General features: G+C 41.4%; 1 protein-coding gene across 5 annotated transcripts in view; it reads right to left on the bottom strand.

Annotated features, from left to right (window-relative positions):
* The window catches only part of usp7 (ubiquitin specific peptidase 7 (herpes virus-associated)), a 34,603-nt gene extending 22,283 nt beyond the window's left edge, over nucleotides 1-12,320 (bottom strand). For 2 of the 5 annotated variants that reach the window (XM_054750680.2, XM_054750681.2), the window contains exons 1-7: nucleotides 11,907-12,216; nucleotides 7,689-7,793; nucleotides 7,153-7,351; nucleotides 2,995-3,133; nucleotides 2,783-2,871; nucleotides 786-894; nucleotides 41-171 (exon numbers count right to left, since the gene is read on the bottom strand). In XM_054750680.2, the coding sequence (XP_054606655.1) occupies nucleotides 41-171; nucleotides 786-894; nucleotides 2,783-2,871; nucleotides 2,995-3,133; nucleotides 7,153-7,351; nucleotides 7,689-7,793; nucleotides 11,907-11,985 (851 nt within the window). In that variant the 5' untranslated portion in view covers nucleotides 11,986-12,216. Of the gene's footprint in view, nucleotides 1-40; nucleotides 172-785; nucleotides 895-2,782; nucleotides 2,872-2,994; nucleotides 3,134-7,152; nucleotides 7,352-7,688; nucleotides 7,794-10,354; nucleotides 10,463-11,230; nucleotides 11,315-11,906 lie in introns of those variants that run through there. The other 3 variants (XM_054750679.2, XM_054750682.2, XM_054750683.2) reach the window with 3 other exon arrangements.
* Nucleotides 12,321-18,932: the final 6,612 nt, after the last annotated feature.

Raw genomic sequence — 18,932 nt, 5'->3', positions numbered from 1 at the left:
GACTTTAGTTTTCATTTACGATCCACAAAATTATAAGTACCCAAAAGACTTTGTGAGCTTCTTGGTGCCTACGGGTTTGTCGCTGTGCTGGAGTTCATAGAAAACCCTCTGCAGCGCAAGGGGGACGCTCTTCGATGAGTCATCGCCTTCCGTGGGCATCATGTAGACGGCCTGGGAACAGACGTCCACACCAAAGTTACACCTCATCTGATGGGGCTTGCTAGTTTTCATCACTTAAAGGGATATTTCAGCCATCTTGAAGAGTGTTTCTGTGCAAAAGTTTTAAATAATTCCCACTTTAGCCCCTTGAAAGGCCTCTGTTGGGAGAAAGAGTTTATGTCCCTGAAGACTGATGAGCTAACGGATAGTCACAAACCAACATTACATTTAATATAATATTGAAGCTGCTTTAAGAATGATTTGAAAAACTATTTTTTTAATATATATTTTTATAAAAGCAGGTTTAAGGATCTTTTTTGTTTTTATGGAAATTCAACAACAGAATGACAAATATTAACATCCCATAGTTTTACTTTCCTTTATTTCATAACCTGATGAATACAAAATGATGTTTTGTGAAAAACAACAAATCTCTTAAATGTTAGTATTTACAGAAGAGGAAAAGGAAGATTTTTGTTTTTAATTTCAGAATAAAAGCCTCTCCGAATTTTCAGGTCATTCTCTGAATTATGAAAAAAAAAACAGCTTTTTTCAGTGGCCATGACCCTCTTCTGTAGATATTTATTCAAGTTAAATATAACTTTGATGTAAAGATGCACCCATACCCGCCGTAACTGGTTAGTGAAGAACAGCGTCTGCAGCAGGCTGTTCATGTAACAAGTTGCTCCCTGGTTCTTTAGTCCAACGTAGCCAGTGTGTTTCTTAGAGTCCCAGCTGCAGAGCAGAGGTTGGAGTTAAGAGACTAATGGGCTCGACACACGGGAGGCGACATCGCCTCTCCTCCATTCATTTTCAATGAGACATGCGCAACAAAGCGATAATCGCGGGTCTCCCTCCTACTAAGTGAAACGCAAAAAACGTGCGTGTGAAATTTTGCGCTTGCGCACGTGTCATGCACAGGCGACCCAGCGACGCAATCCCAGAAAGTTTAAATATTTTCTACTTTTCATTGCTGTCGCTCGGATGAGGACCAATCAACGGAGGTTTCATTCACTGACCAATGAGTGGACAGGATGCTCCGTACATCTCCGAGCAAACATGGAGGAGAAGTTGATACTTGCTGTGACGGATTTCCCAGAACTGAACAATATTCCTACCAAAGAATATAGAGATATTCAGAAAAAGGCCACGGCATGGGAAATTGTTGGTGCCACAATTAACACATCAGGTAAGTGTACTTTACAAATGCAAAACGTTTTTGTAACTTTATCTAGAGCGGAGTCGGCAACCTTTCCCCATCAAACAGCCATTATTACCCGTTTCCCACAGTAAAGAAAACACTGGGAGCCGCAGCAGCCGCAGCGTTGTGGGCGGGGCCTACCCTCTGACAGCAGAGAGCTGCTTTAACAGATCACAACAGGTGACAACAACCAATACCGGTCGCTCATGTACCTCAAAGTGATCTTTCAACAGAAGATAATTAATAAAACAGTTTGTATAAAGCTGATCCAAAATTTGAAGCTTGTCTGTGCTACAATATTTCGATTTTTCTCACCCTGCTAGTGGTTTTAATAGTTGAGCAGGGGCGCTTTTTGAGGCATCACACATAACTGTTCAGAATACAAATCCAGGCTCGGTCTCGTTGGACTGTTGTAATTCACCTTTGTACTGAACTAAACTTTGCATTAAACATTGTTGAAAAAGTAAGAAAAGACAATTAAGTTTGTTTTCCCTTGTTTACACTGACGGAGATAACGGCGCGGTGTGGTGGCTCTGGTGTTCATCAGGTTTAATGTTTCTGTTTGCAACAATCTTCACTAGAAGGTAAAACGGTTAAATGGCAGGGTTCGCACTGACCCGATGTTTCCCGTATTTATTTTAACGGAGAAATCTCAAGCCTGCAGATGCGCTGACATTTTAACGCACATCGTGGAGGTAGCTACATCAATCAGGAAAAGATTCCCATCAGAACACCTGAGATGGACACTGAGCTCAGCGCAGCTCGCTGTCAGCGCGCGCGTAACGTGGACAGCGAGCTGAAGATAGATCGGGGGCTTGGAGCGCATCACAGAACCAGAACCATGCAGGAAGATTCTGTGTTTTCTAAACCCGGTCCCTCAGAGACTTGTCACTCAAAAAATGTTCCCTGTTCCTTGTCTCCAACACTGCGACGCATCCATGAGCCTGTCTGAGGAACAGTCCAGAATCTCATATCCTCTTCAGCTCAGAAAGCTCCTATAGAGACATTTGATTACGCACAAGCAGGTGACCTGTTTACACAGACAATCTTTAAATTTAGAATTGGCTACAGATGAAAACATGAATAAAATACATTGTGATTAAATATTCTTTAGTTTACAGAGAGCCACATCAGATGGATGAAAGAGCCGCGGGTTGCCGACCCCTGATCTAGAGCAATAGCAAACCTAACGAAAAACGTTTATGTATTTAACATCCAATCTAATCATTTAAATCAAAACAATGGAAGATTCGATTTCGCCATGGAACAGAACGCGTCGACGGCTTTGCCGCTGCCGCGGGTCGCCTCCCATGTGTCGGGTAATAAAAGCGACGAATTTCGCTGATGGCGGTCGTTTGTCGCCTCCCGTTTATCGAGCCCATAAAAACCCTTTTAAGTTACAAAGTTTTAAAAAGTACGCACGCCACTCCGTGTGGGGCGTCTGCCTGGACGTAGACTTCAAACGTGACTTTGTCGTCATCGATGAAGCCCCTCTCTGGATCAGTCACATCCTACAAGCCAAAACCACACCGTTAGTTTTGAATGACTTTAATGAACATGAAGAAACAAACTGAGCCCTGCTCAGGTGAACCATCTTTCTAAACGAGGAACTGCCGGGACGTGCGTGTACTTACGCTCCAGGACATGAAGTTGGAGAAGCCCCAGTCGTTCTCTTTGTGGAAGAACAGGTGACTGATCCTGCGACTGAAAGACTTCTCGTCATCTTTATAGTTGATGATCTTCAGCATGGCTTGTGCGTGGCAAGACCACGACCTGAAAAAACACAATTTTTAAATTGAGATCACTTCTAGCCACAGAACAACCTGATATTTGGACTCGTTCCGTTTTTCTCTTGTAATCCTTTCGCTATAAAATGTTCTGTATGGATGATTTTACTAAAACATCCAAAAAGGCATCCAGACACAGAAGACCAACTAAGGAGAAATCTCATCTCAATGTCACATACATGCTTCATTAAAGTAAATCAAGAGAAAACAATTTATAAACAGGAACAAATATAAATATAAAAGAAAAGAAAGAAAGAAAACAATCTTTTATATGGCGCCTCTCCAGATAAAAATCACGAGGCGCTTCACAAAAACAAAAGCTTAAAAGGTTTAGCCAGAATTTAGCAGAAAACTGAGAGACTTGGGACCACAGGACATCTGGAGGTTTGATTCCAACTACGCAGACTTTTCTTCCTAATTTCATTCATGGAAAACTACAAGAAAGTCTACCTAGCCCTATCGCCAACTGGACTCACCCTGTCGGTGCCTGGACAAGACTGAAGTCATTGTCTTTGGCAACAAGAAGGTAAGAATGGATGTTATTGCTCAGCTTAACTCCAGGGGAATAAAGAAGGGTTGTCACGGTAACCGGTGTAGCGGTAAACCCCGGTAAAAAAGTTGGCAATAATAACAACCGTCTTCTTTTTAAAAAACTATATTATCTTGGTGGGTTTACTGTGGCTGCGGTGTAGGCGCGGTGACCCTTACCAGCCACCGTATCATCTGCTGAGGTTGCCGGCGGCAGATGCGCACTTTGTTGTTTACAACCAAAACTTTCTTGAAGCTAAAGCTGAAATAATGGCCACAGGAGGAGACGGCAGCGCTCAGGACATTTTTTTATCCCTCAAAGAAGACAAAGTGGGAAGTACGGGCATTTTTTGGATATTCGAAGAATGCCGAGGGACGGTTGATAGAAGACGGCTATCCTGTTTGCAGCACGTGCAGAAAAAGTGTCTGTGAAAGGCAGCAACGCTTCAAATCTCATGACACATCTGCGTGACCATCACCCACAACTCTACAGTCAAGGGAAGGCAAGCTAACGTTAGCGTTTTAGCTAAAATGCGTGATCTGAGGATTTGGGTTGAGGGAGAATGCAACGAGTCGCTATATAAAACAGCCGCAGCGCCGCCACCTGCATATAAACCGTGTCGCGGACACCCCCATGTTTAAATGACGCTATGCATTACGGGGCTCCCAGGGGCAGATAAGAGTTGGTCTCTCTCCGAGAATAATTATGAATTTAACAATGATTACTGCCTGATGACATTTTCCCACATCTGCAAAGCTCACTGGAAGGACACAAACCGAGGACAATATCTTCCTGATATAGGGTTTATTACTCAAGTAAGGGTAAAAAAGTATCTGATTAGAAGGCTACTTGAGTACTGAGTAGGGATGCACCGATACCAATACCAGTATCGGTATCGGTAAAAGTCAATCGATACCAGGAACCGATGCCAATGCTGTTGCTTGAAAATGGCTTCACTGTAACTTGTCATTTCTGTTCACCTAATATTTTAGTTTTGTGATGATTTCTATTCATATATTTTACTTTTCATCTACCTCACAGTCTTTTCCTGTTGAAAGCAGAGAAGAAAATAAAATCTGTATTCCAAATCATTGCATTTTTTTGTGTGGTGGAAGTATTGGTATCGGTGATCGGCATCGGCGAGTACTCAGATCCAAGTATCGGTATCGTATCGGTTTGGAAAAAAGAGGTATCGGTGCATCCCTAGTACTATCATCTGGTCTAATATTTTTAAAATGACAAACAGACAAAAAATAAGAAGTTATGGGCAAATATTGGTATTTTAAAGACTAAAGGGGAAAAATGTAAACAAATGAACAACATAATTACAAATAAAAATTTTGACACAAACTGAGGACAATATTTTCCTGATATACAGGATTTATTTAGTTGTCTGAAAATGTAACACGTTTTAAAAATGCCACGATAATACTGAAAACCATGATCATTTTGGTCACAATAACCGTGAGGTTACATTTTCACACCGTGACAACCCTAGAATAAAGAAAAAGACCCAGATTAGAAATCCTGGTGTGATTATTGACTTTGACCTGAGCTTCTCTGGACATATTAAGGCTATAACTAAATCAGCGTTTTATCAAATATCAAGAGTCAGAGGTCTCATGTCCAGACCAGACTTATGAAATGTTTTCATGCTTTTATTGCTACTCGGGTGGACTACTGCAATGGTCTCCTAACTGGTCTTCCCAAAAAAGCTGTGAAGCAGCCGCAGCTGGTTCAGAATGCTGCTGCTAGAGTCTTAACAAGAACCAAGAGAACGGAGCACATCACTCCTGTTCTTAGATCCCTACACTGGTTACCAGTAAACCACAGAATAGATTTCAAAGTGCTACTACTAGTTTATAACTCACTCAATGTCATGAGACCAAAATACATGTCAGATCTCATTCCCGTATATACACCCAGCAGGGCTCTGAGATCCTTAGGTAACAATCAGCTGGTAGAACCTTGGGTCAGAACCAAACAGGGTGAAGATGCTTTTAGCTACTATGCTGCTCACATATGGAATCAGCTTCCCCAGGACCTCAGATCTGCCTCAACCCTAGTGTTGTTTAAAACTAAACTTAAACCCCTGACGTAATCATCAGCCTTTAAATGAATTGTTTCTTATGCTGCATCGTCTCCACTGTAATCTGAAGAAGAAACTATATTTTCTATAGCACCTCTCAAGACAAAAACCACGAGGCGCTTCACAAAAACAAAAAGTAAAAATAAAAAAATAATTTAGAAAATGGTTACAAATATATTTAAAATGAGCAAAAAAATAGACAATTGTGATTTAAAAATGTTAAGAAAGAGAGAGAGTGAATAGGAAAAAGGGAAATCGGTGGATCCTGAGGAAGGTGGAATAGGTGGGGAGAACAGAATAAAGAGAGAGAGGTGAAGAAGGTCATACAAAAGCCAGCTTGAACAAGTGTGTCTTCAGCTGCTTTTTAAAGTCCACTGATCTCAGGCCCAGGGGGAGAGAGTTCCAGAGTCTGGGGGCCACAGCAGCAAATGATCTGTCACCTTTGACCTTTAGCCTGGTGCTGCACAACCAGTAGGCTTTGATCACTGGACCTTAGGGACCTGCTGGGGGTGTAGGGACTAAGAAGATCACCAATGTAAGATGGTGCTTGTCCATGTAAGGCCCTATAGACCAGAACCAGGATCTTGAAATGAACCCTGAAGTTGACTGGCAGCCAGTGAAGCTGGAGGAGAAGCGGGGTGATGTGGGTGTGTTTGGAGGACTTGGTCAGGTTTGGTGTGAGAAGCAAGCTGACCAAGAGTCTCTGACTTTGGGAACCAGCTTGTCTGGGGCACAGATGACGATCTCAGTCTTATCCTCATTCAGCTGAAGAAAGCTCCAACAGAGGGTGGTTGCGTTAGTCACGTGTACTGCGCGCCGAGTGCCAGCTGGAAGGAAAACCGGCTGGACGGACGCGGAGACCATGGAGCTTTTGGCCATGCGAGCGGACGAACAGATTAGTCGCCTTTTTACGGGGACGGAGAGATAGCCAGCTGTTCGACGTGGGGCGGGGCGTCAAGCGGGACAAAAAGCAAGTCACTTCAAAGCTAAAGGTCTGAAAAATAAATTTCATCAGTCTGACGCCGAATGCGCGACCCTGTACGTCACATGCGGGGGGGCCGCCCAGCGACCTCCCTATATCCCGTCTTGGTTTGAGAGGTGCCAGATGGCAGTTTATTCCAGCTTCAGCTGTGCTACTATAAACACCAAAATCCTCCCCAGGGTGCCGCGGCAAATCCCGTTTTTCAAACGCTATGGTCCTATAAATCTGGGTTCCAGTTACTGCAGCGGAACCTCTCTCTGCAGCGTCTGCTTCCTACCCAGTGGATGGTTTTAACTGAAAACAAGCATTTGTAATAAAGTTGTTTGTTGTTAGCTGAAGTTTATTAGCAATCCTTGTAAACTATTAGCTCCTGAGCTAAAAACACAGTGAAAGCTGGTCACATACGTGGAGTCGGACTCTGCGTTGCACTGCAGGAAGAAGCCAACGCTCTTCTGGTGAGGCCGGTCGGGATAGAACCGGGGCATCACCATTATCTTCCAGGGCAGGTTCCGGACAAAGCAGGCTGGGCTGAGGACCGATTCGCTCAGGCGACTGAAACGTTCCACCACAAACCGAAACGTCGCCTCTGATCGCCAACTGGTGTCTGTGGGAGAAACAGAAAATCACTTCCGACCCTGAGACTTGCATTGGTTTTGGGTTAGCTCAGTGACAATTCTGATCAAGATCACCTAGTCCTAAAGGAAGGAATAGGCTAAAGCATGCATATTTAAAAGTAAGTTTTATTTCAAATGTTAGAGTAAAGGAAAAATGATGACTTTCAATCACTGATTTGCTCCCAAAAGGCAGATCATATTGTTACCCGAGTTAAATATCATTTCAACAAAAAAATGATCTTTATATTATGGCGTTAAAGCAGGAGGAGCGTGATCATCACTATTAAACCTGATTCTAATGTTTCTATAAGCATCTTTCTTCCTCACCGTCCTCCATGTCTTCCTCTGTGTTGTTGTGTCCGTCTGCCATGGCCACATTCCCATTGATCACTGGGTTAGCAGGAATTCTTGGAGGGTCGTCTGTGTCCCCAGCTGGAACAGGAAGGGAGACAGGTGTAATAATTAGCGATGCACTGGTATGGAATTTTTAGGCCGATAGACATTAATTTCACTGTTGTGGCTGATAACCGATATTTGCCGACATTGATGCTTCAAAAGTCAGCAGATTTGGGATAGAATGAAAACTATTAAAAGTCGAGTTTACGTTATTAAGTACACACAAGTTTACGCTTCTGAAATGATTACAACCACTGTAACATGACTAAACAAATACCTATCATTCCCTCACCCTCTGAAACATTAAGAACTGGAAACACGGAGGAAAAAATATTGGTTGTTAATATCGGCCCAGTTTTATTTATTGGACTGATACAGATATGTTAAAAAATGACTAACATCAGCTGATACGGATATTGATGCTGATATATTGTGCATCCCTAGTAATAATAGCAACAGTGATTTCTAACTGGCTGAGGATCTGCAACAATCATCTCAACACTAAAGTTTTACCTAAAGCAGCAACCTTTTACATTCCAGCATAGTTTCACCAAATTATGCTTATTTCGTATATTATCTTGTTCCAAATCCATTAAGTAGTTGAGACTTTACTCAGAATAAAAATTAAGCAGAAAAGGAACGCCCCCAAAACACACTCAGCTAGGAAAACCATGCTGAGACAGCATGGCGAAGGTTTCCCAAGCTGCGAGCGCGTGTGTAAAAAGATAAAACTATCCAAACAGCAGGACGGATAATTACAGAAACAATCCTGGGCTGAGAGTCACCTTTTAAACAAAAGGAACACAAACAATAACAAATTTCTGGTCAAAAGGAGACGACTCGACACTCTGAACTAGGGATGCAACGATACCCCTTTTTCCAAACCGAAACGATACCGATACTTGGATCTGAGTACTCGCCGATACCGATACTGCTACCACACAAAAAATGCAGTGATTTGGAATACAGATTTTATTTTCTTCTCTGCTTTCAACAGGAAAAGCATGTGAGGTAGATACAAAGTAAAACATATGAATAGAAATCATCACAAAACTAAAATATTAGGTGAGCACAAATGACAAGTTACAGTGAAGCCATTTTCAAGCAACTGCATTGGCATCGGTTCCTGGCACCGATTAACTTATCGGTATCGTATCGGCACTGATACCAGTATCGGTGCATCCCTACCCTGAACACACTGATGACACAGTCATGGGTGTTTTGGTTTGGCTGCAGGAGAGAGTGACCTCTGGTGACGAGGACAATGATGCTACAGAGGGCCGACGACATGAGTAATGATGACGCGAGTGAAGCAGGTCTGGAGAAACATGTTACGTCTCCTCTCTGCCTCCAAGAGCCAGCACTGAGACTCGTGTCCTCGGGTGAAGGTTCTGATCACACAACACTGACCTCCTTTCTCCAAGTGGATTACCCTGTGCTAATGGGTCCTGTCAGTCACACGTATGACAGCCCTGTCCTGCCCGTCCAGTCTGAAACTTGTGGGACGTCTACCCAAGGAAGCAGCAACAAAAACAAGTTTGGGTATTCCACTAGAAGTAAAGGCTATAAAAAGTTATTTCAGATCATTTTTGCTATAAAGAAAAACTTAAAGCATCTCAATTTCTCCCTAAATGTGTTTCTGGAAGGAGCCTGAAAATAAATATTTGCTACAAAAACATTTAATCCATGTGAAAGCTTTCACAGCATTCTGATCTTAATCTGAAACGCCATAGCTGCTGGAGCTCAAAGGTTTTAAATAATCGTTTTTTTTATATTTCCTCTTACAAATAAAAAGCTTTATTTATTCTGAGCTGAAAGAAATTTACCTTGTGAGTTAAAAATCAGCTGTTTCTAATCCATCAACACTGATGCTGTTATGACGATTGTTACGGAGAATCTTGGATGCACTTGGGAGCATCCAGACAGCGAGCTGAAACACCTGAAAACTTCATTAAAATAACACTAAATGAGTTTTATGATTATGTGCTTTTATTAACCCTAAATCTCAAAGTTTCTAAAGCTATTTTCAGACTGATGTCCCTGTAACAAGTGCAGCAGTGAAAGAGATGAAGAAATTATTAAATTCACTTCCAAATATGTGGCATAATAAATGAACTACGGCACGCGTGAGTGCAGCAGTCAGACAAAATGAAGAGTTTCTTATGACAGCCTGTTTTCATTGCCCTTGTAAGGCTTTGGTGCACTGAGGGAGAACCAGAAGCAAAAGAGCTGGTAAATGCACCTGCTACAAGTAAGACGAGCATTAAAAAATAATAATAGTTAATGCAACACACACATGCATGCTTATGCAGTTATGTCAGGTGTTCAAACTTTAACACACTTCTTGGTTTTGATGTTAGTGTAAACAATAGCTGTAATGGTTCTGACAGCAGATGGTTCTCACACTCATGGAATAGTCTGAATCAGTCTGATGTGAAGCAGTATGTTTCATTCACTTGACACGCAGAAAAAATTCTACTTTGTAGCCACGTTCTTGTTTTTTAATCCATTGCAAACTTTTAGATATTAAAAACATTTGATAGTGTTTTCTATACTTCCTAACGCTGCGTACGAAACCCGGATTGTTAAAAACTTACAATGGTGTGTGTCATCATCAGATAAGATCCCTGGGACTGAATGACGCAGTCAAGTTGAGGTCTCCCACGAGCTAATTCTGACTGCAAAGCTGGCATTTGGGGGAAATGATAAGAATAAAAACGGGGTTGTGTTGTCGTTGGGTGTAAAACTGTTGCCACGCTTCGGGTGGGCTGTCCCGACTCCAAATCCAAGTAACAAAAACACACGATCATTAAAAATGGCGAGCTTCATGCCGTTTTGGTCCTCCATACAATGAACCAGCAAATCCCCGCGCTGCCCCTGTGCCTGGCTTACCGCAGCACCGACTACCGTTACTTGCCAGCACTGCCACACGCAACCGCATCACCAAATAAAGCAACACGGCGCTAACTTACAACTCGGCTCATATTTTTAAGACACAAATGCAGTCACCGTGAGCAAAAGAAAATTAGAATGTTACGGAATTATCTGCAGGCCTTCATTAGCATTAGCAAACCAGTACTACCAGTTAATATACGAAAAGCAATGCGGGGCGCGTGACGTTACTAGCACGTTGTGCATTCAAAGGTTTGGGTTTAGGGACAAAATAAAAAAATTTAAAAAATCAGTAATGGCATTGAAACCAAGGCCCAACACAGCCGAGAATTAACGATGCAAAATACAAGCCACCATTTTGGAACACAACACACCCCCTCTGTGACCACCGGCTAAGTAGCATGCTAGCTAGCATGCTAACAAGCGAACGCAAGAAACGAAACGGGCCTTCGAGCTCGTTTAGACTGCACCCAACGAAACCCGACACGGTTATAATTTCAAAACAACCGAAATATCAAATGTTCATGTATAAATAAATTGTGTACTATTTTATTAAATGGTATAATCAATTAATAACTTACCTTGTCACCCGCATTTTGTGCATACACGATGCTAACGTCACCCCCGTTCATAGGTTAGCTTACTGTTACATGCCGGACCGTTATTTTATTACTTATCAAAATATCTAACTGCTACTGCTTCCTTTTAGTTAAACTTAAACACGTTTAAAAGTCCGGTGAATCATTCCCATCAAATTCATCCCGGAGGTTGCAGACAGAGACGCGATAATAATTTACTTCGTTATGTCCATGTGTATAATTAACACACGTAGTTCATAAACTCAGGTGGTTTAGAAGAAAAATAATAATAATTCTGATAGTGCGTAAGGAGAGCTGAAATCCCAGTGGTTTGGTTTATTTTTGAATGTGGTAGCTAACTCCAGTGAATTGTTTATGAGACTAATGTTTAAATGTCTGGATAACCAGACATGCAACCCGCTTGACGTTGCTAAACGAACGAAGAGAAATAAAACAGTTTGCTAATAACGCGAAATGAGGTCAGCTACGCACAAGTTTGCTGCAACGGACGCACAATCAGCAGAAACGCAACCGGCTATCCCAGCCATCCCCGGGCCTTGTTTACTGTAACGTTGAGTTCAGCTTGCACAAAGATACATGCATTTATGAGCAGCTGTAACATTCTGACACATGCGCTGGAAAACATTTACTTTTGACGCTTCTCGGGTTCTCCACTTACCTTCCATCTCCATGTCCTCCGGTTCACTAAGCTGCTGCTCGCCGGCTTTCTGTTGCTGCTGCGTGTGGTGGTGGTTCATGTTGGCAGTTGTTGTGGTGGTGATGCGGTTATCCCTGCTATCTTTGTTACCCTCGACCTTGTCCGGGCTCGATTCGGTGTTGTGGAACCGGGTTCTGGACTGCTGGTGAGGTGTGGTGGGACGTGGAGGTGGAGTGGACAGGTCGAGCCTAGGCGGCCGGGCCTGCTCTGTTACGACCTCGGCCTTGTCCGCTGTCAGCGCCGGGGAGTGAGCAGGGGAGGTCGGCTGGGGAGCGGGAAGAGAAACGCGGACGTATTTGCTCGCTATTCGCCCAATCTCGGCGCTTTTGGTGGGTGCAACTCGCTGATGGACGGGGGCTCCGAAGACGGAGACCCGTTAAAATTAACTAAATCAATCCGGCTTTACCCCGGGAAACGAGGGGCAATAAGGCAACTCGCAGCGCGACTTGCACCTTGAGGAACAAATAGCCGGTTATGACTAGCCTGGAGCTACCTGACACTAGGCAGCCAAATGGCGATAAAGGCGCAATAATGGAAACAAAGGCTCATTTGCTGCGGACAATCAACAACTTTGGCTGCGATATCCCCAGTCTGATTGCTCCTCCGACTGCCCAACGACCGGGGAAGAGCGGAGGAAAGAGCTATCCATTCAAACCAATTTCCACTAATGTTAGCGTCAATTTGGAAGTTCACGGAGACGAGAGTTCGCCAATAATTCCCCCGGAAGCGGCCCTACGACGATAAATAACAAAACGTTGCGCCTCGTTGCATTTTTGAACTAACCTCCCGTCTGTTTTGAGGAATGTGCCCGGTCACACAACGCTGGCCTGAACCTACTCCTCCCGTGGTTTGTGATGTGTTGAGTCTGAGGGAAAGCTCAAAATGGCGGTCGCGCTCTTCTCTGAAATGTCACATCCGCATGGAGATCCAAACACGGGCCCATCCCCGAGCCTCACATCCACGTTAACCCACATGGGCCCGGCGTTTGTTGCGATGCATTCGGGAACAATAATATTAAAAAAAAAAAAAACTAGTGTAGAGAAAAAACGCAACATAAACAGAACCGATGTAAATCTGATCAAATAAGTCTGCATTATTGTGTTAAACAGGCCGAACAGATTTACATAAATCAGAATGAAATGGGAAATAACTTCAGTGCTTTCAGGAGAAAAAATGCCCATTAATGGAGCATTATATTTGATATTCTATTGTGTTTGCTCAAAAGTTCAGTATCACTACATAGCTATTTATTACACAAACTAATTTACAAATAATTTAATGTTTTTTAACAAACTGAATGAAACATCCAAATATCGGGCCTTTAAATATTTTCTCTATTTTAGTACAAGGACAACTTTATTAAAGTTTTACGTTGGAAAATTTTAACCCTCTAAATGTATGTTTTTCATCGCAATTTGTTAAGAAAACATATCAAATCTCTTTAAAAGCAAAGTCACTGTTGTGTACAGAACCCTTCTGCCTTTGGCACCATCTAGTGGTCAAAGACAGTTGTACACGCAAATTCTTTAATCTTTGGTCTGTAGGGACCTCAGAAAAAGCAACAAATAAAAGGATTAAGTAATAAATGATTAATAAAGGATAAAAGCAATTAAAAACAGAAATGTTCAAATCCCCAGAAGGAAGGTCACAATCAGATCTGTTCTAGTAGGCAAGAAGATCTATTAAAGTAATTTATTGGGCATGCTTTTTCGTGTTTGGCTTATTATATTAATTTCTTTAATGTAAATTTATTTATTTATCCTAACAAATGTTTTGTATTAGTTACACATGTGTTGTCCTTTCATGTCATGCTGATAAATCTAAAACCCTCTGAGTTATTTCAAGTTGCAGTCCTACTAACTTTTGATTTTCTATATTTTATTTGAGACATCCAAATATCCTCAAGATCTGAAATAACCCCTAAAATCTAATTTGTGTATGATGTGGTTAAATCATCCCTTTTCCCATTTAATAAGTACTTAACTTTTATCATTACAAAACAGCTTTTCAAGTTTAGACACCTCACAAACCATACTTTCTGTTATGATTTTAAATATTTTACTGAAATAAAAATGTGTGTATCACCTGCAAGCAAAAGAAAATTGAGTATTTTAGACACTTATAGTTAGCATTAATATTTAGGACTAAACACAGAACCTTGAGGGACTCCCATCTATTGACATCCCAAATCGTATAAATAGTTTTCTGCTCATCAAATAACTTTTAGGGAATTGTGAGTTGTCTCCAATAGAAGAAAACCAGGATAAAAACAAATGCTGCCAGGATTTGAACCTGTGATCATGCAGCGTTTGAAGAGGAACATTAAAGTAGAGTTTAAACGATACGTGACCCGCCTTTCATAGTCAGAGAGCTACAAAGAGCTATACACAACAGTGTATCATTCATCCATTCACACACATTCACACACTGATGATGTTGAGCCACAACGTAGCTACAGCTGCCCTGGGGGCCACTGACAGAGGTGAGGCTGCCGTGCACAGGCACCACCAGCAGGCAAGACGTTTATTCTATATTACCTTTTAATAACTTAATTTGATTTATTAAGAGAGAAAATAAATCCCTACTGTGGATTTAGTTTCACCTTGTTGCTGCCAGAGGGTTCATGATCTGATTTTTTTGTAGTGATGTAGCTAGCTGCTCCTGCTTTAGCTCGTGGATTTAATCTCATTCACCACAGATAATTAAAATTGATTTACTAAGCTTTAGTAGTTTGTATAGGTGAAGACATTTTGGTTTTTACCATTTATATATGCTGTTAAGCCAATTTAAAACCCTTGGCACATTTTAAGCAATATACTTTATTTTGAAGGAATCTACAGGAAGTGCTTATGAGTTGTTTATCTTCATGAAAACGACCTGTAGTAACAAATGTTGTCCGACGGTTAAATATTGATGTTAATATTAAGTAAAGCATTACTAAGCAGACACACACCCCTGGCCCTCTGTCCTAACCTTAAAGAGCAAGTCACCCCCCACCAGAGTCTTACTCCGCTCCCACTTCCTGTTCGAAAAATGCAACAAATGCTGTTGCCTGGCAGACCGAGAGGGTGGAGCCGCTAACAAATACACACACACACAGGATCACAACAACATTGTGACATCATGATGTACCAGCCAATGTCAGTGTGCACCTCTTAGCCAATAGCGGTGGCAGATTTAAATTCAAATGCAATGCAGAGTATTTACCTGACGAGGGTGGCTAGCAGTGGTGCTGCCCTCCATCTCCCCTTCGTCCTTTTTCAACACTTCCTGTCCATTTGCTGCCCATAGGGCCTCTGCCGCTTCTGGCTCCTGAAGTAAAAATTCAAACTATGTGACAAAACAGTAATGCGCAAAAAAGCATTAAACTAAGCCTGATTTATGTTTCAAGGGAGCAACACTGCCAGTTTTAGGCAGAATATTTAAATTGTAACTAAGATGCACTAAAGTGCATCCTTCTCAGAAGAGGTGCGACCATAAAAGATCTAAAATCAGACCGTTGAGGTGAAACCTACAACAGACGGACCCAAGTAAAGAAATTCCCCTATCGGCAGCAAACCTGGTATCCCGACAGTTGGAAACCTTGTAGCAACTACAACCTCAACACACTAGGTGTCGCTTTCATGTTCATGTTCATGTTCCATCTTTCACCTTCGACAGGCTTTTGCTTTAGCTCATTGCAGTGGCGGTTTTACCATAAGGCATAGGTCGGCGGCCGCCTGGGGCCCCCTTATGTTGGGGGGACCCCCTAGCCCTGACTGCTGGCACCGCTCTGTTAATGCCACATCCTTTAAGACGCCAGTGCACAAACAGGAAGTGATTGGTGGTAATTCCAGTCCAATCCAGTTGGTGGCAGTAATGCACCAAATTGCTGTTTGCCGAGTGCCATAAGAGCACAAATAAGAAGAGAAAGCAGAAAATGAAGAAGAGCGGCGGGAGCGTTCGTAGCAAACTCGAAGCAGTAGTCAAACCATTAAGCATGAAATGGAGTCATCCTAGTGGCTCCAATAAGAAAAAGAAGCAGCTTGAGTTAGAAAAGCTTTTATCTTCACATCCAAAAGTGACGTTGTTTTTCAATGTAAATATCAAAAGGAAGCAGAAAAGGAAAGACAATGGAAAATGTTTAAAGAGAGGAAAACGTAGACCAAAATGGAAAATAGAAGAAAAAAAAAGAAAGGCAATAGCGCAGGAGCACTGACAGGAAGAAGACAGCAGAGCAAAGATTGAAGGCACTCAAAGGGAGAGAAAGACAGGAAAAATGAGGAGGACTAAGAAAAAGTGAAAATAACTCACGTCAGAAGAGGGGAGAGTTTCGCAAATCCAGTTAAAGATAAGGCTGTCGACAATTTTGTGTAAGGGGGCCCATGTCTGTGTTCGCCTTGGGCCCCCAAATTGATAAATCCGCTGCTCGCTCATTGATTTCATCCTCCATAACTCATTGATTTAATCTTGGTGAGCACACATACATGAAATGTTTTTAATGAGTTTTAGTATTTAGGTAGTTTATGAAGGCATTCTGGCTTTCCGGTTCTTAGACCAACGTTGTTAATGCTAATTTAAAACCCACAGTCATTTTTAAGTGGCATGTTTTATTTAGAAAACATCTACAGAAAGTGCAAATGAGTAATGTCTTTTAAAGTTTTATGAAAGCTGCATGTAGTAACAGTTTTAGTCCGCTTGGGGTGGAAAAATCTCAAAGCCAGACATTAAAGAGCAAGTCACCCACAATTCAACTTTTTTCTTGCTGATAAACAATATAAATGAGTGTATAATTATGCTGTAGACACATGCAATCAATAATTTGGCACTTTAGTGCATCTTAGTTCATATTTAAATATTCTGCCTAAAACTGTCAGTGTTATGCCGTGTTCAGGTAAAAACTCTGCACTACATTTGAATTTAAATCTGTCACCGCTATTGGCTAAAAGATACATGACGTTAGCTAGTATATTATGACGTCACAATGTTGTGAGCCTGGCCGCTTCTCCAAATGCATACTTGTCCGAACTTGTGTGCTCGCGTGCTTGTGAAATGTCATCAATGGAAAGTTTGCTCAAGGATATGTCCTTGCTCCGCCCATTGTATCAAGGATGCATCAGTGCATCCTTCTGCGAACTTTGGACAGCAATGTTTCCCATAATGCATTGCGTTGTAAACCCTTAAACTTCGAACGTCAGAGGAGATAGCTAATGTGATGTTTTATATTAGAAATATAAATAAAATGCTAGTTTTCTGTTATTGTAAATAATCATGTGTAAACTGTAAATTTTGCTTTGTGTGTTTGGGTTTTACTCTTCATAATCTGTCAAAATGCTAATTAGCTAACTCACCATCAAAATAAAAGCACCGTAGCTCGGTTCTGATGAAAAATAAACTTTTTTTTATTCATTAAAGGGCGGGAAATGCTGGTATTTTATTAGTTTTGATTAAAGTGGGACAAATCTAATACAAATAATTTGTTTCGTTGTTATTTTGTTATTTAAGGAACAAACAAGACTTGTCAGGTCGTTTTTTTAACGGTAGCAAGAAGCAGCGCATGTTGCCAGGACACAATGAAGTACGGTTTTGTTCCAAATGCCACCCTTGTCCTCCCGTACTCTGTAGAACAGACTTTCTGGGGTCCTTGCCAAGAGCATACTTGTCTAGTACACAAGAACGTACTAGCGTCCTTGAGTATTGAGAAACAACCCCTGTATGTGTGTATATGTTGGTGGCTCCCCCCTTTCGGTCTGCCAGGCAACAGCATTTGTTGCATTTTCCAAACAGGAAGTGGGAGTGGAGTAAGACTCTGATCAACTTTATTTTTCTGATAAACTATATAAATGTGTGTCTAATCATGCTGCAGACACGTGTAGTCAATAGTTTTGCACTTTAGTGCATTTTAGTTAAAATTTAAATTTACTGCCTGAAACTGTCAGTGTTGTGCCGTTGTCAGGTAAAAACTCTTCACTGCATTTGAATTTAAATCTGCCACCCTATTGGCTAAGAGGTATGCTATGATGTAAACTGGCACATTATGATGTCACAATGTCGTGAGTGTGTGTATTTGTTAGTGGCTCCGCCCTCTTGGTCTGCTAGGCAACAGCATTTGTTGCATTTTTCAAACATGAAGTGGGAGTGAAGTACGCTTGTAAGGGGTGACTTGTGTTTGCATCCAGTTGATCTAAATAATAAAGAAAACCTTCACTTCCCGGTGCTATTGAGGGTCAGTCAGCCACTGCACATAACCATTGTGTTTAACGCTGTTACATAAATACAATTTGAATTGTGTTTTTAGCTAAATAAAAATAGACCTTTAGACTGAGACCCCTAGCTGTCGCTAATGCTGTAGTTTTTTATTTTGAAAGAATTTACAGGAAGTGTTTCTACTAACTATTGGAACTTTAAAAGTACAGTTTCCTAATGTCCTCCTCCTCCTTATCTTTAATAGGAATAATCACAAAAGGATAATAAAAACATTGGGATTTTTTTTTAGCTTCATTACTACAAGGATGGTAAATGTTATCTAAATTGTTGAACACAGGCGTTCTAAATGATATGTTTTGGCTTATTATCTTAATAGTGACAAGCACACTACATATACATTTGTAGAGAGAGAAAGACGTTTGTCTTGTTTGGGAACTTTTTATTGCTTAAACTCTAAATCAAACAACAAACAAACAAACAAAAGAATTTAAACCTTTTAAATTCTTGAAATTTGTTGCCATTTTAGACACACACAAACATTCTTCGACCTTAACCTGTTATTCCGGGTTTTGTTTATGTTGTCACGTGTGGCTTTCGCGATTAATTTTTGTAACAACGATTTACTCCGTGTTTCATGTCAATGTTAAGTCGGACACATTTGACAGCCAATGAGATTCCGAGACAGCCGCTAAATCTCACCCACAAGAGTAAAATGACCAATCAGCGTTGGCCCTTTTTTCATAGTGAGCGGGATAAAGCACACAACAAGATAGTATGTCTTGTATATATGGCGACGTCGGC

The sequence above is a fragment of the Nothobranchius furzeri genome, chromosome 12, assembly GCF_043380555.1.
Source record: "Nothobranchius furzeri strain GRZ-AD chromosome 12, NfurGRZ-RIMD1, whole genome shotgun sequence".
NCBI classification, from domain to species: Eukaryota; Metazoa; Chordata; class Actinopteri; order Cyprinodontiformes; family Nothobranchiidae; genus Nothobranchius; species Nothobranchius furzeri.
This window is presented reverse-complemented; position numbering and strand designations above follow the sequence as displayed.